Genomic DNA, 24,450 nt, shown 5'->3' on the forward strand with positions numbered 1-24,450 from the left:
CCGAGGTAACATGGGTGACTTTGGGCAAGTTACTAACCCTTCCTCCAGCTCCATTTGCCCTTTTTAAAATGGCAAAAATGACACTGACCTCCTGTAAAGAGTGCTGCAAGAATCATAGATGAAATGCACCATGTAAAGCTAGGTAGAAGTACTATTATAAGATAAAATTGTCATACTAAGGGCATCCTGTGCGTGGGGGTGTATGTGCACATCATATGCATGTGTGTACACTGGGGAAGTTAAGTAGCGGTTGATTAGCGAATCGAGTTGTCGATGGAATTTCCATCAACTACTTGATAGTCGATAATGGGGGGTACTCACTTCCCCCTCTGCGGCTCTGCAGTTTAAATGTGGTAGGAGCCGGGCACGCAGGCAGCCTGGTTCTTACAACATTTAAATTGCATAGCTGCAGTGGGGTTAGCTCCCAGGGATGGTGTGAGCCAGGACTAAGCAGTCCCAGCTCACACCAGCTCTGGGACCGTTGCAGCTCTGCCTCCCCTGCCCTGCCCCCCCTCCGCACTGCGGAGACAGTGCAGGTGGAACTGACTTTTAAGCTGGCTCCCCCCAGCACCAACTCCTACTTTCCCCCCACCTTGCTGCCTCTGGCAACTCAACTATCTGATAAAACTAAGCTTATCAGATAGTTGACTACTCGAGTAGTTGCTTACATCTCTAGTATACACATCCTCTTTGCATTTTTAACCATTTGATTGCTTTAAAATTGTTTTAATTAGAACAGTTAGGTCTGTATTAATGTTCCTCTAAACAGATAATAGCACATTTTAGAGGAAAGTAGATTTCAGCAGATGTCCTACACAATGTCCTAAGCAGACCAGACAACAAAGCAGCTGGCTTTCCTTAGGGCTTGTGTATACTACAGGCATTATAGAGGCATAGTTATAACAACACCACCATATAGACCAGACTACATTGTCACAAGGGATTTTTCCATCCCCGTAGGAACTCTACTTCACTATCTAGGTGGATGGAAGCATTTTTTCATTGACCTTGCAGCTCCTACGCCAGGTATTAGGTCAGTATATGTAGGGAACTCAGGAGTGTGGATTTTTCACACTCTTTGAGTGCCATAGCTATGTTGACTTATGTTTTAAGTGTAGTCTAGGCCTTAGTTTCAGAGAATTAAACAGGCTTCTTTAATGACTGTCTCCCTATGAAGAGGAGCAGGTAGCTACCTGGTCTGATATCTCTCACTATGTGAAGCCTCTGCCTCTAGCAAGAGGACATGGCAGGGATCATTGATGCAGCTAGCCATGTTCATATACTAATGTTACAAAGATCAGAACTTCTGTACCTATGGCTTCTATGCAGAAATCGAATTCCACATACCTGTGGGGCCTAATTATACTGCCCTAACACACCTAGAATAATGCCATGTTGAGTCAGTAGTCCCACTGATGTCAATGAAAGGACTGCCTTTGTGGGGACTCAATAAGAGGAGGCAGAACCATGCCTTTTAAGAATGAAGATTCAATAACATACATTTTTCTGTGTAGGTTTGTGTGCTGAGGATTATCTGTCCACAAAGATTTCAGATAATTAAAAATGAGCAATAAACCAAATAAGGACTATGTCCAGGAACAAAACCAGAAAAAATGTCTCTGTAAATCATAGTTCATTTAATAGAATCATAGAATCATAGAGCTGGAGGAGACCTCAGGAGGTCATCAAGTCCAGCCCCCAGCCCAAGGCAGGACCAATCCCATTTAAATCAACCCAGCCAGGGCTTTGTCAAGATGGGACTTAAAAACCTCTAGGGAAGGCGATTCCACCATCTCCCTAGGTAACCCATTCCAGTGCTTCACCACCCTCCTAGTGAAATAGTGTTTCCTAATATCCAACCTAGACCTTTCCCACTGTAACTTGAGACCATTGCTCCTTGTTCTGCCATCCATCACTACTGTGAACAACCTCTCTGCATTCTCTTTCGAACCTCCCTTCAGGAAGTTGAAGGCTGCTATCAAATCCCCCCTTATTCTTCTCTTCTGTAGACTAAACAAACCCAAATCCCTCAGTCTCTCCTCATGGGTCCTGCTCTCCAGCCCCCTAATCATTTTGGTCGCCCTCCACTGGACCCTCTCCAATGTGTCCACATCCTTTCTATAGTGGGGGGCCCAGAACTGGACACAATACTCCAGATGCGGCCTCACCAGAGCTGAATAAAGGGGAATAATAACTTTTATAGATCTGCTGGCAATGCTCCTCCTAATGCAACCTAATATGACAATAGCGCAGAGCCAGCCCAACGCACAGGCCAACCGGGCGACCACCCGGGGCACCCCATTGTAGAGGGCACCACGTGGGGCTGTTGGGCCAGGCGGGGGCGGCAATGCGCATGCTCCACGCACCTGGAGCAGGGCCGTGCATGCGTCTCACTCCCGGGGGCAGCGCCACACTCCCGGAGCCCAGAGTGCACAAATGGCTCGGGCCAGCCCTATATTAGCCTTCTTGGCTACAAGGGCACACTGTTGACTCATATCCAGCTTCTCATCCACTGTAATCCTCAGGTCCTTTTCTGCAGAACTGCTACTTAGCCAATCGGTCCCCAGCCTGTAACAATGCTTGGGATTCTTCTGTCCCAAGTGTAGGACTTGACACTTGTCCTTGTTGAACCTCATCAGATTTCTTCTGGTCCAATCCTCTAATCTGTTTAGGTCACTCTGGACCCTATCCCTACCCTCTAGCCTATCTACCTCTCCCCCAGCTTAGTGTCATTGGCAAACTTGCTGAGGGTGCAATCCATCCACTCATCCAGGTCATTCATAAAAATGTTGAACAAAACCGTTCCTAGAACAGAACTTTGGGGCACTCCACTAGAAATCGACCTTTAACCTGACATCGAGCCATTGATCACTACCCGATGGGCCTGACAGTCTAGCCAGCTTTCTGTCCATCTTACTGTCCATTTATCCAATCCATACTCCCTTAACTTGCTGGCAAGAATATTGTGGGGGACCGTATCAAAAGCCTTGCTAAAGTCAAGGTATATCACATCCACTGACTTCCCCACATCCACAGAGCCAGTTACCTCATCATAGAAGCTAATCAGATTGATCAGGCATGACTTGCCCTTTGTGAATCCATGTTGACTATTCCTGATCACTTTCCCCTCTTCCAAGTGCCTCAAAATGGGTTCCTTGAGAATCCTCTCCATGATTTTTCCGGGGACTGATGTTAGGCTGACTGGTCTGTAGTTCCCTGGAGTGTCCTCCTTCACTTTTTAAAAGATAGGCACAGCATTTGCCTTTTTCCAATAATCAGGGATCTCTCCCAATTTCCATGAGTTTTCAAAGATAATGGCCAAAGGCTCAGCAATGACATTTTCCAGCTCCCTCAGTACCCTTGGATGTATTAAATCTGGACCCATGGATTTGTGTATGTCTAGCTTTTCTAAATAGTTCCTAACTTGTTCTTTCCTCACTAATGGCTGTCCACGTCCTCCCCCTACTGTGTTGTCTAGTGCATTAATCTGGGAGCTGACCTTGTCCGTGAAGATAGAGGCAAAGAAAGCATTGAGTACTTCAGCTTTTCCCACATAATCTGTCACTAGGTTACCTCCCTCATCCAGTAAGGGCCCCACACTCTCTCTGATCACCCTCTTATTGCTAACATGCCTGTAGAAACCTTTCTTGTTATCCTTCACATCCCTTGCTAGCTGCAATTCCAATTGTGCTTTCGCCTTCCTGATAACTCCCCTGCATTCTCAAGCAATATATTTATACTCCTCCCTAGTCATCTGTCCAAGTTTCCTCTTCTTATAAGCTTCCTTTTTGTGTTTAAGCTCACCAAGGATTTCCCCTGTAAGCTAATCTGGTCACCTACCATATTTGCTTTTCTTGCTGTACATCGGGATGGTTTTTTCCTGTGCCTTCAATAAGGCTTCTTTAAAATACTGCCAGCTCTCCTGGACTCCTTTCCCCATCATGTAAGCATCCCAGGGGATCCTGCCCATCAGTTCTCTGAGGGAGTCAAAGTCTGTTTTTCTGAAGTCCAGGGTGTGTATTTTGCTACTCTCCTTTCTTCCTTTGGTCAGGATCCTGAAATCTACCATCTCATGATCACTGCCTCCCAGGTTGTCACCCACCTCTTCTAGTTCCTACCTGTTTGTGAGCAGCAGGTCAATACATTTATTTGTATATATTTTGGGACAGTCTTAGGAACTACTTTTGTGTCTGGGCAATAGTTTACAGCTATTGCCCTTAAGTCAGTCACCATATAAGACCATATTGTTGTTCTTTGTTGATTTGTATTGTACCATAAGTACACCCATCATAGACCAGGCCCCAGTTGTGCTAGGTCCTGCATAAACATTTACCAGTTTTTCCCTTGCTGAATAGTTCCTCCCTGCGTGAGAAGTTTCTTTGAAATGAATGGGATAGCTGATTTCTTTGAAATGATAGATAAGCCAAATATATGTCTTTTCCTCTTTCAGAGCCCATCAAAGAATGTATAGATGAGGATGGAAATAAAAAGCAAGTAAGTGTGGGGTTTTTTTTGTATCCTCCATTTTGCCTTCAAGTAAAATATTGTAGAGCATCTGCACTGGAACATGAATGTTGGTGTATGTGTTCTGCCACAGAAAGGCTGGAACACTATTCTTCTTCAACAAAGACCACGGAGAATGCAAATGCTAGCTTACTAAATAGAAAATGGGAGTATATAGCACAATTCTGCCTGATGGCACTTGATCCTGTAGCGTGCTGAGCACTCTTGGAGGAGGTGCATGCAGAGCCAAAGCACTAGCATTTTGGGTTCGTCTTCACTGACAAAAAAAGTGTGTCTTTAATTTACTGTGAAAATGTAAAGGAGATGAGGCAATTTAGTTTTGTCATTTTACACTAGGTGAGGTCAACCCCAGATGGGGGAGCATAGCAGTGACTGTACCCTATACTGTAAACACTACTGTCTACATGGAAACTCATGTGTATTTGTTATTTTGCTGTTAAGAGGGATTTTGTAAAACAAAGTCAGCAAACCCTAAGTATTTGTGTGGAGAGGTTTCTGATAAGCCATGTGTTCTCTGGTAGGGGCCAAGCTGGTCTATTTTAGTAAATTAGGTCGGCATAACTACATTGCTCAGGTGTGGGGAAAAATTCGTGCCCCAGAGTGCCATAGTTAAGCCAACATTAGTCTCTTCATAGAGAGCATTAGGTTTCTTCCATTTACTTTGATAATACAGGTTGAACCTCCTAAATCCGGGACTATCTGGTCTGGTAACATTTGTGGTCCGGCAGCACCATGGATGTTGCTAGACCAGAGAGTCCTAGAGGCTAGTAGTGGGAGCCAGCTGGGAGAATGGGGGGCTGGGGAGTTTCATCTGGGCCAACAGTGGCTAGGCTGGAGAACCCCGATAACAGCAGGTCCAGGTGGGGACTCCTCAGCTGCAGTGGGGCCAGCCCAGCGGCCCTAGCTGGGGAACCTCAGGACCACCCTCCTCAGCAGCAGGGCCGGACTAGGGGTCCTGGTCAGGAAATCCCAGGAAACCTCTGGTGGCAGTGTTGGCAGGGCAGGGAGCACTAGCATTGGGAGCCCCAGGGAGAGGAGCCAACAGTGGGGTAACTAGCAGAGGAACATTGACCTCTCCTGGTCTGGCAAACTCCCTGGTCCCGGACCACCTAGGTCCCAAGGGTGGGCCGGGGAAATCCAACCTGTACCTCTCAGAGACGTGAGTTACCTACACTGATGGGAGAACTGTTCATGACTGCATAGGTGGTGTCTATACTGAAGCATTATGCTAGTGCAGCTATGCCACCATAGTGTTTTAAGAGTAGACAAACCCCAACTGTAGACTGCATCCTGGGGTGCACCTTGACCAGCTAATGTATTGAAACTATAATTGCCTGATCTATGCTAGTTAATACATTAAAATACACCTGTTTTTCCTAGTGTACCTTAGAGCAGTGATTCCCAACCAGTGGTTCGCGGACTATTGCCAGTCTGTGAACCCCTGGCTGCCAGGCTGCGGTAACTGCCAGAGCTGGAGCTGGCTGTTCATCGTGGCTCAGCTTCGGCAACCATGGTGGCAGGAGGAGGCAGAGCAGGAGGCACCTCCCTTGCTTCTCCCCCCTCCCACCCTGGTAAGACGGTGGCCCGGCCAGGGCTCTGCACTCCTCACCCCCCACCTATACCCTATGGCAAGAAGATGTTGGCATAGGCTGCAGAGGTGAGAAGTTAAAGGGTCAAAGGATGTTAGGCACTAGAGAGCAAGGGGCTGGGTTGGGGCTAAGTGGACAGGCAACATTTTATTTGCATATGCATTATTTACACAATGAATATGCAAATAAAATGTTACTGGTCCACCAAAAGTTTGTGAATGGGTTTGCCCATCTGCGGTATAAAAAATGTTGGGAACCACTGCCTTAGCGGCCGTAGAGATTCAGGATGTAGCCAGAGCATAAATACTTTTCGACTCTGTCTAGACTCAGGAGAAGGTGTGGTTTTTTTTAAAGCAATGCTGCCTCACAATCTGGAGTCCTAGAAGCCAACATAACAAATGGTTAAAATGCATCTAGAGGAGGAGCCATGTGGACATGTGGATCCAGTAGATATAGTGTACTTAGATTTCCAGAAAGCCTTTGACAAGGTCCCTCACCAAAGGCTCTTACGTAAATTAAGTTGTCATGGGATAATAGGGAAGATCCTTGCATGGACTGAGAACTAGTTAAAAGACAGGAAACAAAGGATAGGAATAAATGGTAAATTTTCAGAATGGAGAGGGGTAACTAGTGGTGTCCCCCAAGGGTCAGTCCTAGGACCAATCCTAGTCAATTTATTCATAAATGATCTGGAGAAAGGGGGTAAACAGTGATGTGGCAAAGTTTGCAGACGATACTAAACTGCTCAAGGTAGTTGAGACCAAAGCAGACTGTGAAGAACTTCAAAAAGATCTCACCAAACTAAGTGACTGGGCAACAAAATGGCAAATGAAATTTAATGTGGATAAATGTAAAGTAATGCACATTGGGAAAAATAATCCCAACTATACATATAATATGATGGGGGCTAATTTAGCTACAAATAATCAGGAAAGAGATCTTGGAATCATCATGGATAGTTCTCTGAAGACGTTCATGCAATGTGCAAAGGCTGTCAAAAAAGCAAACAGAATGTTAGGAATCATTAAAATAGGGATAGAAACTAAGACGGAGAATATCTTTTTGCCCTTATATAAATCCATGGTATGCCCACATCTTGAATACTGCGTACAGATGTGGTCTCCTCATCTCAAAAAAGATATACTGGCATTAAAAAAGGTTCAGAGAAGGGCAACTAAAATGATTAGGGGTTTGGAACGGATCCCATATGAGGAGAGATTAAAGAGACTGGGACTTTTCAGCTTGGAATAAAATCATGAGTGGTGTGGAGAAAGTGAATAAGGAAAAGTTATTTACTTGTTTCCATAATATAAGAACTTAGAGGCCACCAAATGAAATTAATGGGCAGCAGGTTTAAAACAAATATAAGGAAGTTCTTCTTATACAGCGCATAGTCAATCTGTGGAACTCCTTGCCTGAGGAGACTGTGAAGGCTAGGACTATAACAGGGTTTAAAAGAGAACTAAATAAATTCATGGAGGTTAAGTCCATAATTGGCTATTCGCCAGTATGGGTAAGGAATGGTGTCCCCAGCCTCTGTTTGTCAGAGGGTGGAGATGGATGGCAGGAGAGTGATCGCTTGATCATTACCTGTTCAAGTCATTTCCTCTGGGACACCTGGAATTGGCCACTGTCGGCAGACAGGGTAGTGGGCTGGATGGACCTTTGGTCTGACCGAGTATGGCCATTCTTATGTTCTTATGTAAGGGTACGTCTAGGCTACAGGCTTTTGTCAACAGAGGCTTTATCTACAGATACTGTCAACAAAGCCTCTGTCAACAAAGAGCGTCTAGACTACAACCAATTCTGTCGACAAAGCAAGCCGCTTTTTCGACAGAGAGTCTAGATGCTCTCTTTTGAAAAAGCACAGTGTGGATGCGATAGCGCCTTTTGTCGAAAGAACTCTGTCGACAAAAGGTGTTATTCCTCATAGAATGAGGTTTACCACTGTCGATAAAACTTACTGTCGACAGAACTTGGTGGTAGTGTAGACGCAGATATGGTTTTGTCGACAAAAGTCCACTTTTGTTGACAAAACCCTGTAGTCTAGACACACCCTAAGTGGGGTTAACTGTCTCAAAGTAAAAATAATCATTATTATTCCTAGTCCAAACAAAGCCTAAATGTAAACCAGTTAATAATATAAATGATGAGCAGAGTTTTCAGAAGGGCAGCTTCCAATTCGTCCAATTGTAATTTGCACATGCTTTTTTCATATCCATATTTGAAACCTCCACATGTGTAACTCTAGCTATCCAGCCACAGATACAAATCATGCAGTTAGAAGCTCAAACAGACCTGCCAATGGGGGAAGGAGGGCTCAAGGGGCAATAGTACAAGGGCCAGTCATTTCAAAGGGTCCTAAGCCTCCTGGCTGCTGCTGCAATAGTGGTGGCGGGCGAAAGCTCTGGGCCCCTTTGAAATGTCACAGAAGTGCTCTTTGCCTCTCCATGGCTACGTCTAGACTGGCCCCTTCTCCGGAAGAGGCATGCAAAGCAGGCAAGTCAGAATAGGGACATCCGCGGGGGATTTAAATATCCCCCACGGGATTTAAATAAACTTGCAAGTAGGAATAAGAGATCCTCTGGAAAAGGGCTTTATTCCGGAGGATCACGCCAGTCTAGACACTCTTTTCCGGCTTTTCCCCAAGCCGGAAACAAAGCGGCGGCCATGTTTATTTAAATCCTGCTTTGCATGCCTCTTCCGGAGAAGGGGCCAGTCTAGACGTAGCCCATGTGTCTCTGAGGGCTGGAAGGGAGGACCCAGCGCTGCACTTGGAGCGATGCTGAGGGATGACTGCTCTTGGCTCCGTATCTTCCACCAAAAACTCCGCTCCTTCCAGGGGCAAGGAGCTGGGCCTGCAGTGAATGTTGTCCCCGCTGCACTCAAATACCCAGATTTCCACCTATAATTCATTTTGCTGGTGAAAAATCACAGGCAAAATTTACGGGTTCCTTGTGCCTTGCAAGAAGAAATGCCAGATCGCAGCCTATCCCTGCATTGGACTGATGGTCTTTTCAAAGGCTCTTTTATTATTCCTACTGCCAGCCAGTTATATGAACCAACCACTGCTTCAGAAATAGGTCCATGAATGTTTGTCACAAAGCTGTTCCAGTCACTAAAGGGTTAGCAGGGAGGCTGCCTCCTCAGCAGTGGTTGATTGGTGGCCAGGCAACAGCTAGGGAAATACAAAGGCTGCAGGCCAGAAGGGAGGGAGAGCTGTCAGAGAGGCTAAGGAACCACAGAGAGTAGGGTTCTTACCAGTGCTCTGGTGGGAAGCTATCCAGGTAACTGGGCCTCCAGAAGAAGCGAATCAGAGTGTAAGGATTTAGTTCCAAATTCTTCATACGGGATTCCTGGATTGGAACCCAGAGGAGCGGCTGGGCCTGGGAACCCCTACCAACCTCAGCAGGGGGAGCAAAGGGATATGAACCCCAAGAGCCCTGAGACTGTTGACTCATCACTGAGGTTATCCACCTTCTGGTTCAAGGGGCTTTAGCATATGGGATGGGGGAGAGACTATTAATATTTTCTGGCTGGAGTCATAATGAAGCTGTCACAGACCTGGGAGCAAATGGTGATTAGCTAAACCAAGGAGAAACTGAGACAGAGTTGCCACTGATCAGCAGTGTGGGGCATCAGAGACTGAAGATACACCCCACCCCGAGAGTCCAGATAAAACACTGTCATAGAATCATAGCAGAGAACTCAGGAGGTCATCAAGTCCAGCCCCCTGCCCAAGGCAGGACCAATCCCAACTAAGTCAACCCAGCCAGGGCTTTGTCAAGCCGAGACTGTCCCACCTAGTGAGCTTCTCAATGCCTTGTGATATGTATTGGGCCTAGAGTTATTGCTCCACCACGAATCTACAGCACCATATCCTCCTCCTTTTCCTCCTCCCATCCCTCATCTTTTATCTCAATGGCTCGAAAATAACAAAAGCTGCATATTGAGCAGTCCCATTTATAGCTCAGCGTGGCCCTCTTGCACCACTTATCCATGCCTTAACAGGATCAAGCCCTTGTCAAGGTCACTTTCTAAATTTGGATAGGTTGGAACCTTATGCCTGATCTACAAGGTGATGAGTAGCTTGATGCAGGAGGTATGCGGACATGATGGGAGATTTGGGCACTTAGCACTAGGGATGTGAAGGACCAGTTGATTAATCAACTATCCAATAAGCAAATGCTTATCGGCTAGTCAACAAGCTTGTCGACTAGTCACTTCTCCCCCCCTTTTGCTGTGTCTATCAGAAAGAAGCAGCAAGGAGGGAGGGGGAAGGAGGGGTACTCCAAACCTCCCCAGGCACACCACGTGGAGCCTGGGGTCAGAGCCTGTGGTCCATGCAGCTCTGCCACTTTGAAACACATCCGTGGGAGCCCGGCATCAGTCTCCTCCCGGTGTTTCAAAAAATGAGGAGTAACGTTAGTTCAAACCAAGGGGTTTGGTTCAAACTAACGCATCCCGGCGTGCACTTCCTGGTTCAAATCAGCTGTGATTCGAACTAGCACGCTGGTGAGATCATGGTAATGAAGCATGGGGTATTTAAATCCCTGCTTCATTGACTATTTTGAATGCCTGCATTTGCATCCCTAGTTTGAACTAGGTTGCAAGTGTAGACATACCCTTAGGTATGTGTCTGCACAGCAAGTTATTTCGGAATAATCACTGTTATTCTGAAATAACTATGCAAGCATCTACACAGCAATTCCATTATTTTGAAATAATTTTGAAATAACAGACGGCTTATTCCAACTTCCGTAAACCTCATTCTATGAAGAATAATGCTTATTCTGAAATAGCTATTTCGAAATAAGGCATGTGTAGACGCTCCGCTTCTGCTTTTTCGAAATAGCCCCTCACCAGGGCCATTCTAAATTATTCCGCCTGGCGCGCTAAATCGATATAGCATGTCTACGTTAGGGAAGCCTGCCTCGGAATAATTTTGAGGCTTCTCTGCAATGTAGACGTGCTACTTTGAAATAAGCTATTTCAGAATAACTATTAGTTTATTCTGAAATTACTGTACAATGTAGACATAGCCTAAGGTGCCACAGAACTACTTGTGTTTTTTTTAAGTTGTTTTTAAAGTTACAGGATAACATGGCTACCCTTCTGTATGGTAAGCGGTAGGCAATCACGTCGAACGAATATAATTTTACCAGCAGAACTTTTCTAGTGTAGACTAGCCCTTGGTGATAAAATTCTAAAATATGATAAAAAACTGTTTGTTCATGAGTTCAGTGGAGGTACTGGATCTTCTCAGTTGAAGGTCCTCAGCTACAGAATGAGTGTATAAATCTAACAAAATAGATATGGAGCTCCTTCTGAGAGGAAGTTTTCCTGTGTTGGCCTCTGGCATTCTGGGACTCACATCTGTTTCAGATGACTTATTCTTGACCATTTTGGAGCCTCTGCTGCTGGTGTGTATATTTTGTGGTGTGCACGCACATGTTTTCTATCCAATTTTTTCTCTCCAATATTTCCACATCATTTGGGAAGTAGCCTCAGTTTGTTGCTTTGAGGGTCACTGGGTTTCCCACTGTGCAAGATCTCTTGGCTGTGTCTGGACAGTTCTTTTAATTGAATTTTTAATGTGTTGTGCTTTGGTTTTATTGTACAGCTCTTAGATGCTTTGTGATAGGTTTCCTGTAAATGGGTTAAATAAAAATTATGAATACCAAAAGGCCTTTTTGCCAGATGTGCACAGCTGTCTATGTACCCTTCCAGTTGCTTTACTTCCAGTGGGTTGAGAGAGAGCAGAGAGTATAATTAAAAAACATTTCATATCATTACTACCTAAATATTTTTTCCATATTTAAAACTCCTCACATTACTTTTATTTATTTTATAGCTTCCCCTAGGCTCTCAAACCTGAAAAAATCTTAGACAACATTAGAGAGGTTCTCTATAATGAAATCTTTTCAAAGTCCTAAGACCTACAAAGCATGCCTGGGGAAATGCACTCATATTTAATATGTAGTCCCAATATTTATGACTGCAAATCTGGCAGTTCTCTTTTAAAACTAATGGTATCCCATAGCTCAGAACTGAGAAAAATACTTTTAAAGCATTATTCCTGGTTTGCACACAAGTGCCAAGAACAGACTATGAATTATGCAGTGTCTAACCCAGATATTTTGTCACCTTGCTATTCACTCTCATGAAGACTTGGAGATGAGCTGAAATGGAGGAACCTTAAGGTAGCCCAATCTAGATAGTCACTATCCTTTCTTCATCTTGCTCTATATGCTTGTGAATCTGGGGTGTTATCATCCAGTTCTTAGAACTACTGTCTCTATTCCTTCCAGGACTGACACTGAAGGTTTGTGTCAGGGCTGGTATAGCTATTTGGGTCTCAAGATATTAGAGAGACAAGGTGTGTGTGAGAACTTTTATTGGAAGCTGGTCCAATAAAATATATTATCTCACCCACTGCAGGACTGATCAGATAAAGGTGTTGGTTTTGCACTATGGGGATGATATTCCTGGGAATTTAAAACTCTTTCCTGCTAGCTGCTGAAAGCTCTGGCATTGAGCTGAGCAGGACTACTCATGTGCATAAGGGATTTGCCAGATTGGGGTTAGAGTGCTCAGTGGAGGATTGAACTCAAGAGACTAGGAGTCTTGGAACCTTAAAATTTCAACTCTCCTGCAGAAAGAGAGTATCTTTTTAATTTTTATTTTACATTAACACAGTGGTTATCTAATAACATTCCCCCCTGCAGGACAGCAAATCCCCTTCAGGGTGGGTGGAATTTTTAAGGGTTCAGAATTGTAGGTAAAATAACCCAGCTATTCCAAGCCTTCACAAGGGGGCTTTTGTTTTACTAGCTTGAAACAGCTCTCATTAATTCCTGCTGTGCTATGAGCATCTGTGTTCAGAATACTTTCCAAAACAATTTTACACTCACAAAAAACAAAGACACTGGTATTTAAAGAAAAGCAATGGGAAATTTTTTGACTGTGTTGTCCATGTATGTTGCAGGGCTGCTATGCTAACAATAGAAAGGACCAAATAGTTCATTCTCTTCCAGAAAAGCATCTCCATTCTAGACTGTTATCTTTTGCATGGAATTTCACAGTCTATTTCTTGCAATGTTTCTAACATTAACTTTCCCATGCCCATGAACTCCCTGTTACGTTGCATACTATTATTTAATTATCCAAGGCTATTTTGAACAGCACTCCTGGCAGTGTCACTTTACTTGCTAGATTTAGGTTCTGGAACACTGTCTGGTTGTTGTTTGCATTTTCTTCTCTTGGCTCAAATCCTATTTTAATATCAGTATGTCTTCTTGCATAGCCTGGTGACCAATGGACATTACTGGACCAGTGTCACATTATGACATGCTTGCCAGGTGGCTACACAGTTCTGGACAGTCATCAAATTAATTGTGAGAAGATGTCAAAACCTACATGTCACAATAATCTTCCTGCTGTTAAAACTGAGGAAACCTGTGGCTGCCGCTGGACATGTCCATGTGAGTAACTTATTCTGCATATACATGATTTTTTCCCCCATGATAAACATATAATCGTGCACGTACAACCATCAAACACACACATATATTAACACAAAAATTATGTCAAAATAATATTGTCAAGTTTACAAAATCAAGTGCTCGAAAGTTAGGAATTACCAGAATTAAGGATGCCTGGACAACCTTAATTCAGCCCTATTGTGTGTATGTATTATAGTGCATTCTTTAATAACATGATACAATGTTATTTTTTCTTCACGACCTTCCTGGCTCATCATCTAATCTGTTCCTCTCCTTAACCCTGATCTCTGTTCATCTCCCTACACCTATCGTTGTTCCCCAGTTCCAGTCTCCCTCTGTGGTATTTTTGTTCCAGTCTCTTTGTCCAGCCAATCTCTATTCTCCACTGACAACCCATCTCTTCGTCAAATCTATCTTTCCTTCTCCTGTTCTTCTATTTGTCTGCAGTCCAAGTCTCCTTGCTAGCTAATGTCCCTCTACCCCAAGCTCCCACTCTGTTTCCCTCTTCCCCCATGACCACTTCACGCTTCCACTCCCAGGGTCTGGCTACACTAGCCACCCTAGTTCGAACTAGGGTGGCTAATGTAGTCATTCGAACTTGCAAATGAAGCCCGGGATTAAAATATCCTGGGCTTCATTTGCATGTTCCTGGGCGCTGCCATTTTTAAATGCCTGGTAGCTCGAACTACCTGCCCGTGGCTACATGCGGCACGGGCTAGGTAGTTCGAATTAACACTCTTAATTCGAACTACCATTATTCCTCCTGCAATGAGGAGTAACAGTAGTTCGAACTAAGAGTGTTAATTCGGACTACCTGGCCCATGCTGTGTGTAGCGCGGGCAGGTAGTTCGAGCTACCGGGCATTTAAAAATGGCGGCGCCCGGGAACATGCAAATGAAGCCCGGGATATTTTAATCCCGGGCTTCATTTGCAAGTTCGAATGACTACATTAGCCACCCTAATTCGAACTAGGGTGGCTAGTGTAGCCATACACCCAGTCTCTTCCCATCAGGCTCTCTCCATGATCTCTCCTCAGGTCTCACTCTTTCCACTTCTGAATTTGAATCAACCAACTTCCTCCTCCACGTTGCCTGGTCCCAGCAAGGGAGAGGGGAGATGTCAGGTGTCATTTTAAGCACAGAAGAAATAGCTGCCCTGATCTCACTTCAGGTGCTTGGTCCTGGCCTGGTCTGGCCTATAGGAGCCAGAGCTGAAATTTCATGGAAAGTCCTGCTCAGCCTGTATCTGGAGCATGCCCAGCATGGATAACACTTTGAGAATTTAGCTTCTAAAATCAGGGCTGGGGAACCTTTTTGGGGTCAGAATCTGCAGAAAAAAAAGAAGAAAGACACTCCAACATTCCCCTTGCACACCAGAGCATAGAGCAGCCCAGGACTAGTGTTCTCTAGCCCCACAGTGAGATGGGAGGTGCTGGAGTGCCATCATGGGCTCCCCATTGCTGAAAGGGAGGGGGACACTGAGTTTCAGAGACCAGATCCAGGGAAGCTGGGGATCTTAGCTTCTATGGGGCACGTACAAAATGATTTTTCAGAGGTTTATAAATTGGCCAAATTTGGGCAGATTTTTGCAGGGATGGCAAAAGGCTAATCCCTGAAACAGTGGCCACCTTCCAAGGAGTGGGGACTGTAGAGTGTCTTAAAGAATAAGTCACCAGCTCTAGGCAAAATATGTTTTTCCCTAGCCTTATGCTTGTAAATGGCTGAACCTGTTTGGCAGAAACGTCCCAAAAAATTTAGCCAGAGGCAGAAAGCAAATATGGAAAATTGCAGCCCAAATGCTTCAAGTTTGGGAAAATTATAAGCAACTGAAACTGAGTTTTATAACAGGAAGTATCAGGCAACCTTAATAATATATAGTGCTACAAGTCAGGACTATCATGCACACAGAGAGAGATCCACCTCAATAAATTAATCATTTAACATTTAAAGCAACAAATGTATTCCCACATATTATTTGCAATACTTTTCTAGTTCCAGTATGATTGTCTCCAGACACAGGACAAAGTGTGCCATTTAGATATACCTATGTGGTCTAAGGATGGCAACGACTGATGTGTGCAGCTGTGAATAGCATATCCTTAAAGAAGACCATGTGGTCACAGATCTTTCCTTTATGAATGCGTGCAGAGTGGACCAAGTGTCACAGGGTGACTAGGCACTTCAGTGGGAGATGGGGCCAGCCACACCATGTCCCAGATAATTAGCATCTTCTCAACCTGAGGGGGTGGGACCAAGGTGATAGATTAATAGACACCTGTTCTTTTATAGAAGGGCTGAGCAGGAAGAGTCTGGGGTGTGGAGCCATAAGCAGCAGGTAGGCGCCTGTGGAATGCCCTCAGGCAGGGTCTGGAGAAGGTTGGGTACTTCAAAGGAACCTGCTTAAGGCCCCAGTGATTTGTATGAGTGGCAGGAAGATTCTCAAGGGTACCCCAGAAAGAGGATGGGAAGGACCCAGTTGTTTATAGCATAGGTATAACTGACCCCAGCACCCCTTAAAGGGGCCAATCATCCAATGACTCCATGCCACCCCAGAAATAAATGGGGTCAAACAGATACATAGGCACCAATCCTGCCAGCAGTTACGGGCATGAGCAGTGGGACTGCTTGCTTGCTTAAAGCTGAGAAAGGGCATGCTGGCAGGATGGGGGCTATAGTGCAGGACTGTCTGCTGGAAAAATAACATTTTACCAGAGGGAGGCCCAGACTGGTTTCCAATTTCCAACCTTTTCTGAACTGGAGAGGAGGGAATCTGGAAAAATAAGCTGAATCTGAACAAACTCTAGGACATTTAGTCTATTCTCTGGCTAACCCCAACCTTCTGGGTTGGGTTCTGAGCCCAGGCAGATGTAGGGAAAAATACTGTTTGCTCTTGAGTTTGAGTGTGTGAACAGGAACAATTGATATTGTGTGAGCTGTGCCTTGGCTCAGGCAGAGTGCAAGTCCTCCCACACAGACACACAGAGATGAGGGACCCAGCAGTGGTCCTGGAGTTGCCGGCTGCTGAAAAGAGAGCCTGTGGGAAATGACCCTCCCTTCCACCCACACAGAGTAGGGGGAGAAGATGGTCTGCTGCTTTTTGACTTCATAATTTTCTGTGTGAGCATAGTAGTTAATGCAGGGCTTGCCCTGTGAAGAATATTGCTATAATGGTACTGTACTTCTTAGAGGTGTATGGAGGGAGAGGGAGAATAGTTTTCATGAGGCAGGAACGTAGGAAAAAATGATGGCCCTTTGATAAAGTGAAATCGCCAAGAGCCAAACCCTCCAGCCTAATTCAAAGGCTATGGGAAAGGTCTGGAATACAGTAGAACTGGTACAGATTTGCTGCAGGAGGGAGAGGTCTATGTGCTGAGACCATGCAGGTGGTCATTCTACCCCTACACAACATGGAGCACAGTTCCACAGCAGCCTATGGAGAGGAGTCAAGTTACAGCAGGGATGGGTCCAGAATAAGTCCTCTGGATCCACAACAGCTTGGTTTCACAGACCAAGCCTCACCAATCCACCACAGGGAAGATACAATGGTCATATACTGCGGCTAGTATAATTAAGCTCTGCAAAGGAAAAATAACTGGTTGATATGCTTATTTTAATTACAAGTGCCTAGAGCCAAGGTTAGGCACTTTCATGCTCTGTAACTACTGTACAAACATATGGATTGGAAATGCATGCATTGGGCTGCATTTATAAAGTGTACTGTTAGATGCCTGTTTAGACAAAATTCCTAGTAGCCCGAAAGATTTGAGCCTACAAGTAACATTTTCAAAAGTGCCTAAATTATTTAATAGTGTTTTAATCCCATTTTCAAAAGGGATTTAGGTATTTTGAAGTCTACATTCCATTGGCTTTCAATTCCAAAGTGACTAAATCCCTTCTTGGACTTAATATACCTGCATCACTGAGGTGCTTTTGAAAATGTAATCCCAAACCACTTTTAATAATAAAGTTCCATGACTTCCCAGTTGTAATGTATATTCTCATGTGGGGAACAAAATGTCCACCGAGGAACTGCCATATTCAAAGAGAAAAGTTCCTTAGGGGACTTGCAGGTTCTTCACATTTTTCAGGACCTTTTTATTATCAGATACAGAAAATTTTCACACCAAGAATTTGCCTGCTTACTGTTCTTTCAAAGCATATTAAATTATCTAGCCATTTTAAATCCAAGATTTTCTTTCTAATGTAAATACTCCCTAACTGTAAAATTATTGCATAACTTTTAGCTGAATCATTTTATTTATTTCCAAAGAAGAAACAATTACTCATATAATTTTTATTTCAATAGCATGATATTTCCTATTTAGATGTAAGTGAACAGCAAATACAAGGCCATTAGTTTTGGCATTCAAAACTAGTATCTTTAAGGGATCTTTTAAGGGATTAAATTTAAAATTACCACTTGTACCATTAGTCACTTGGCACAGAAAAGCCTATAGTTGTCTTAAGGTTATTGCCCTTCAGAATTAGATAAAGTGTTTTAGTTCTGTATAAATTAAACACACCATGATGGCTCAGAAATTCACTCAATATCCTGAGGTGATATGAGTTTGTAAGGCAGAGGAGAGTGCTAACCTTTCACATTTACCAAAACCTATATGTGTTTGAATGGCTACTATGGTTCAGCTAAACTAGTGCAAGTCCAAAAAGTCAATTGGCCAGTGAGAGCCTGATCCTGCACATGCTGAAGTCAATGGCAAAACTCACATTGACCTGAATGTGAGCATCCCCAAGTCCTGAGTCAAGTACTTGGAGCCATTTCTTTCCTTCTAAGGCCATGTCTGTACTACAGAGCCTTAGTGGATATAACTATGCTGGCTAAGACCACTAGCAGAAACGCAGCTTAAGCTGTCAGAGGAGTTGTTTTGATGCATAGCTACATAACTTCCCCAGACTACATTAGCTAAGCCCATAGAAGACAGCTTTTATCAGCATAGCTCTGTCTATATGGGGGGTGGTGATAAGTCTTGCCATTGTAGCCATGTTGGCTGAGGGTAGGCTGGTATTTTTTCCCTCACTCCTTGCTGTTTTAATGTGGGCCAGGTTGAACCTCTGTAGTTCAGCACACACTGTTCCGGCAATACCTGTGGTCTGATATGATTTGAGTTAGTGAGGTGTCCACTTAACATGGATGTAGTCAAGTTTCCCACAGTCCCATAAAGTTTGTTTACAGCCACCAGTCCTGGGCTCTCAATGTTCTATGCTGCTACGTAGCTCTAATTTATCCCTGTGTCTTCTAAGAGCCCAATAAGCAGTGAAAGTGTTGGTAATGCTGTGAGACAATATTGACATCTCATGGTTTGGCATTGGTCAGGTCCTGTTGGTGCTGGACTAGAGAGGTTCAGCTTGTAGTGCTTTAGAAACTTTATTTGCTTAAAATTGAGATTAGAAGTTTGCTGAAGAAGTGGGTTGTGCCCACGAAAGCTCATGATACCCTCTACATGTTTTGTTGGTCTCTTAGGTGTTGCAGAACTATTCATGTTATTTTAATTTTTTTTTCAGTTACAGACTAACATGGCTACCCCCTGAGACTTCCTTAGTACTTGTCAGCTCATCATCCTGCTAGTTCTCCCATCTTCCAGGAAAAAATAAAAAAATTAAAACAAATAACAAAAATACCCTTTTCATGCCTTTTTTCATACATCATAAAAGGAGAAAAGGACATAGACTCAATTATTTTCTCCTTTGGAGCTCATCTTTAATAGAAACTCAAACTCTCTAGGAAACATCTTGAATATACAAGATCTGCCCCAATCTTATTTTGTAATAATGGGGCAATTAGAAAAACTTCATTTAATCACGAGACAATGATAGGTTTTCTTTCTCCTCTGGGATTGGATGAAATATTGAACTTAAACTTTTTTTATCAATTAACTTTATACTTTTCAGTGGGTTCTTCACACAGATGTCTGTGTATTCAAGCTCAGACTCAAGAGAATAGAGATAATGACAATGACAAAGATATTCCTGTAGCCATTCCTGTAGCCAATCCTGTGGTAAATTATCCAAAGGCTTATTAACTGAGAAAGAGAAATAAGAGTTATTTAAAGGTTAAAATGAGTAGACATATACACGCAAGGAAGTTGCAATCTAAATCCTAAAAGTGACAAAGTTGTAGTGATTGATTAATTCAAAATGTCTTTCAGCATGGACCTAGGGGTAGCCCCTAGAGATCTCTGATTTTGTTTAGTGTCTCTGGCCCTATGAGAGCTGCAAAGTTATAAAGCAAACCTTACCTCATTTCCTTATAGCACAGAATACCGACATTACAAATAAGATTAATGTGTGTAGCAATTTACAAATATTCTATACAGTGTGAACATTAAATACATTCTTCTAAGACTCGCACCTATCCTGAGCATCACTAACACATAAGTGAACTGGTCTGGTCTCCAGCTATTGGTTTGTCCGTTCTTAGCTAATGTCTGCAGCCTGGGAAGGAGCTAGCACCCGGACTGCTGGCATCACAGAGATAATCATCTTTCCTTTCTCTTCACTTTTGCAGGCATGTGCATGGGCAGTTCAACTCAACATATTGTCACCTTTGACGGGCTGCATTTTAAATTGACTGGGAATTGCTCCTATACATTGTTTCAAGACAAAGAACATGACATTGAAGTGATTCTCCACAACGGGGCATGCAGCTCAATACCAAAACTAAACTGTATGAACTCCATAGAAGTGAAGCACCATGGCACATCAATACAGCTCACGAGTGACATGACAGTAAGCCATGCACAATGAGATAGCTGTACATTTCTCTGATCAAAAAACAACTATGAGAAGGGAGATATGCTCTCCTTTTTTAGTACTTATATTACAGGGCATTTTTTCTGTTTACAGTATTTTATTTCTTATGCTCCTAAAATCTTTATCAGTATTGATTGATTCCAGAGTAAAGTCTCTAGCCATATGATGTGCTAAATTTGCACCTTTGCTCCATCTCCTTTGTACTACTCTGGCAATGCAAAGACAATGAAATCAGGCACTCCTTTTCTGCATTGGCATTCTGAGAACAGGCAGGCGGGCATGGCCAGACTGTATTGCACTCTGGTTCTTTTTAATGAGAGAATAGTCCCTTGTGGGTTATTGTCAACTGGCGCCTGTTAGAGCAGCCCAAGAGCTGATCTAACCTGTTCAAGGACATCAAAGAGAGAGAATCACGGAGCCATAACTGGCTTTCTGACCTCTCATGCAACAGCTGCAATGAGTGGATCTCAGCCCTAGCAGATAATCTGTCCCAGTGTGTCTAACATTTACTTGGCAGACAAATAGGTGTTAATTTAATAGTCATGGAAGTTGCTGTTCAAATGTTTAATGCAAAGCTAGGCAACTCAGACATACAAAAATTGACTAATTACAAGGTAGAGCTAATTTTAAGACCTTTCCCATATTTACATAGAAACATCCTATATGAACTACAGAAAAGTTACAGAAAGCTTCAGTGTCTGCTCCAAGTCAGATGCAGTTCTGCATGTTACCTCCGACCACACACAAAACAGTATCTGCAACACACTGTGAGTATGTCTACACTAGCCCCTTAGTTTGAACTAGGGAGGCTAATGTAGGCATTTGAACTTGCAAATGAAGCCCGGGATTTAAATATCCTGGGCTTTATTTGCATGTTCCCGTCCGGTCGCCATTTTTAAATGCCACTAGTCTGGACTAACTGCCCGCAGCTACATGCGGCAGTTAAACGATAATTCGAACTAAGTCCTTAGTTCAAATTACCAGTTACTCCTCCTGGAATGAGGTGTAACCGGTAATTCGAACTAAGGACTTACTTTGAATTACCATTTAACTGCCACGTGTAGCCGCGGGCAGTTAGTCCGGACTAGTGGCATTTAAAAATGGCGACCGGATGGGAGCATGCAAATAAAGCCCAGGATATTTAAATCCCGGGCTTCATTTGCAAGTTCAAATGCCTACATTAGACTCCCTAGTTTGAACTAGGGGGCTACTGTAGACACACCCTATGTGCCTTGTAGTCCTGTATTGCCTTTGAGTTCTTTCATGGTTGTCCATAGTTTCTTGTCCACCGATGATTTTTTGTTGCCATACTGTATTTCTTGCTCAATAAACAGAGGAGGGCTTTTCATTCCAAATTCAAGGCTAATGACAATGAAATTAGGATATTTGGGTCTAACCAGACAAAGTGCTATATGGTACTCAACTACCAACAACAGCCATTAAACACCTTATGTGACTGAACCTGTAGCCTGTTAATATATGTGATGCTCCAAATGGGACAGTGTTTACTAAATACATTCAAGCACCAAAAAGGAGCACATAATCCATTTTATGCATTTCTTCCTTCAAAGCAGAGACTCCACATGCAACTTGGTCTAGTCTTTATATTGTTTTTATTCTCTTGACTTGTATAAATTCAGTTGGATCTTCAGTCCCTTATGAAGTTAAAGTGTGCTGAAGGTTTATAGAATCTAGAGATTCCCAATTTATTTTAGTTGGTAGGCAAAACTGATTGGGTCTTCTCACCTTCTTGAAACAGGTTGCTGTTAATGGAAAAATGACTACTGTTCCCTATAGTGATGATTACTTTGAAGTATCCATCTATGGATCAATAATGCATGAGATCAGGTTCTCCCAGCTTGAATATACCTTCACGTTCACACCAAGAAACAATGAATTTACTCTTCAGCTTAATCCAAGGAGTTTTTCTTCAAAAACATATGGCCTTTGTGGTAAGTTTGAAAAGGACCTTGTTCATCAGCCTTTTTTGAGGCTGTAATTATTATTGAGGTTTCTTGCAACTGAACAGAATCAAGAAGTATGTTTGTTCCCCCCTCCCATGCACTACAAGCACTGCTGTGTGAGGTGATCCATAGAATCCCAGATATCGAACCCCAGAAAAACCAGCAGGGCTTCGTGTAGGTATAGGTATGGCATAGATTCCATTTGTGTAACCAAAAAAAAAAAAAGGGTCCTGTAGCACCTTAGACACTAACCAAAAATATATAGAGATAGTATCATGAACTTTTGTGGGCACAACCCACTTCTTCAGCTGACAGATATGGAGCAGAAGGCACAGAGGTTGAATTATAAAGCAGAAAAAGAGGGGAGAGAGTGGGGAAGAAAAAAACCCTGCAAATTAAAGTGTCTGTGCTAAGTGAGGCTAATAGAGTAGGCTGAAAGTCAGGGCTGGGCAAAATACGGCCTGGGGGCTGGATCCATCCTGCCAAGCCACCGGATCAGGCCCATGGACCACCCTGCCAGGACCCTCAGGCACGCAGCTGCTGTGGTTTAAAGTGCAGTCCCTGTGACTCTCTGCTCTGCAGGGAGGCTTTGTGATCTCCCTTCCTCCAGCTCAATCTTCAGCTCCTACAGGCTGGAAACAACCAGCCAATAGGAGCTGAGAGATTGGCCTGGGGGACAAGGGCAGCACAAGTCTCTTTCCCTTCCCAGAGCTGAAAGCCACGTGGAGGGAGCAGCTTGCAGTTTAAAGTGATCGGGGGCTGCAGCAGGCAGGGAGTCCAGCCTGCCTTGGAGGTGCTGCAGGGCTGCTGGCTTAAGTAAGCACCTCCCAGTCAGAGCCTGCCTCTGGCACCCCTCCTGCACCCCAACTCCCTCCCCCAGGTCACCATCCAAACCCTCTGCACCTCCTTGCCTCAGGTCACAACTACCTCCCAGGCCCTTGTACCCCCTCTTTCACCCTTCCCCCAGGCCAGAATCCTCTCCTGCACCCAAACACTCTCCCACACCTTGTACCCCAGTCCCCTGCCCCAGGTCACAATCCCCTCCTTCACCCAAACTGCTTCTCAACCCTCACACTATCTCCTGCACCCCAGTCCCTTACCCCGTGCTCCCTTCTGTATCCAGCCTCCACCCTAGACCCAGCACCTCCTCTACAGAAAAGTATGGCCCTTGACTTCTTTCTTGGAGTGACCTGCAACCAAAAATTATTACCTATTCCTGCTGTAAGTGCCCAATACTTAGCTTTTGATCTCATTTTGGTGTTGAATATTGTGGCCCATCCAGTTCATATCTTTGTTCAATCTGTGCGAGATAGTATCAAATTTGCATATGAAGGCCAGTTCTGCAGAAACTGTCTCTAGCTGATTCCTGAAATTTCTTTGTAAGAGAAAAACCACCTTTAAATCCACTAACAAGTACCCAGGCAAGTTAGAATGTTCCCCTACAGGTTTCTGTGTATTACCATATTGAATATCTGATCTGTGTCTATTAATCCTTTGTTGTAGGGACTGTCCAGTTTGGCCAATATCCATGGCACTTGATGGCATGTATCAATGGTGCGCAACCCATGAGTCGTGACTAGAGTTGCCAGGTGACCGGTATTGACCCGGACAGTCTGGTAAAAAAATTCAGAAAATACTGGACACCTAAATGTCTGGAATTTTCTGATTTTTTTCCTGGCTAGCAGGTGAAAATACCGGGTCCTTACCTAGTTCAGCAGGGGAGCTGTCTGGCCAGAAGCAGGAAGAAAAGATGGTAGACGGCTGCTGGCAGCCTGTTAGGACCAAAAAGCTTCAAAAGCATTTCTTAAAGGGGCCACCCTGTTTTTTTTTCCAAAATAATTAATTGATTAATTAATTAATTATCATTATTATTATTTTTCTTTAACAACTCTCAGGGGGGGTTGCAGATGTCTTCCTGGAGGGTTGCCATAGCAGTGGGCATAAGCTCTGGCTGCCTGGATCTAAGCGCTGCGCTGTTCAAATGATCTTGGGCATTGCGACACAAGTACAATAAAATATGGGTGTCGTGGTTGAAAAAACGTTGTGCACCACTGGCATGGATCACGTTAGTGTCTAAGATGCTACAGGACCATTGTTCCAC

At 43.8% G+C, this 24,450-nt stretch overlaps 1 protein-coding gene across 1 annotated transcript in view; it reads left to right on the forward strand.

Annotated features, from left to right (window-relative positions):
• The window catches only part of VWF (von Willebrand factor), a 249,131-nt gene that overhangs the window by 153,067 nt on the left and 71,614 nt on the right, over positions 1 to 24,450 (forward strand). The window contains exons 33-36 of the mRNA XM_006128153.4: positions 4,451 to 4,494; positions 13,420 to 13,597; positions 20,141 to 20,361; positions 22,145 to 22,337. Of these exons, the coding sequence (XP_006128215.2) occupies positions 4,451 to 4,494; positions 13,420 to 13,597; positions 20,141 to 20,361; positions 22,145 to 22,337 (636 nt within the window). The remainder of the gene's footprint in view (positions 1 to 4,450; positions 4,495 to 13,419; positions 13,598 to 20,140; positions 20,362 to 22,144; positions 22,338 to 24,450) is intronic.

Source organism: Pelodiscus sinensis, chromosome 1 (assembly GCF_049634645.1).
Source record: "Pelodiscus sinensis isolate JC-2024 chromosome 1, ASM4963464v1, whole genome shotgun sequence".
NCBI classification, from domain to species: Eukaryota; Metazoa; Chordata; order Testudines; family Trionychidae; genus Pelodiscus; species Pelodiscus sinensis.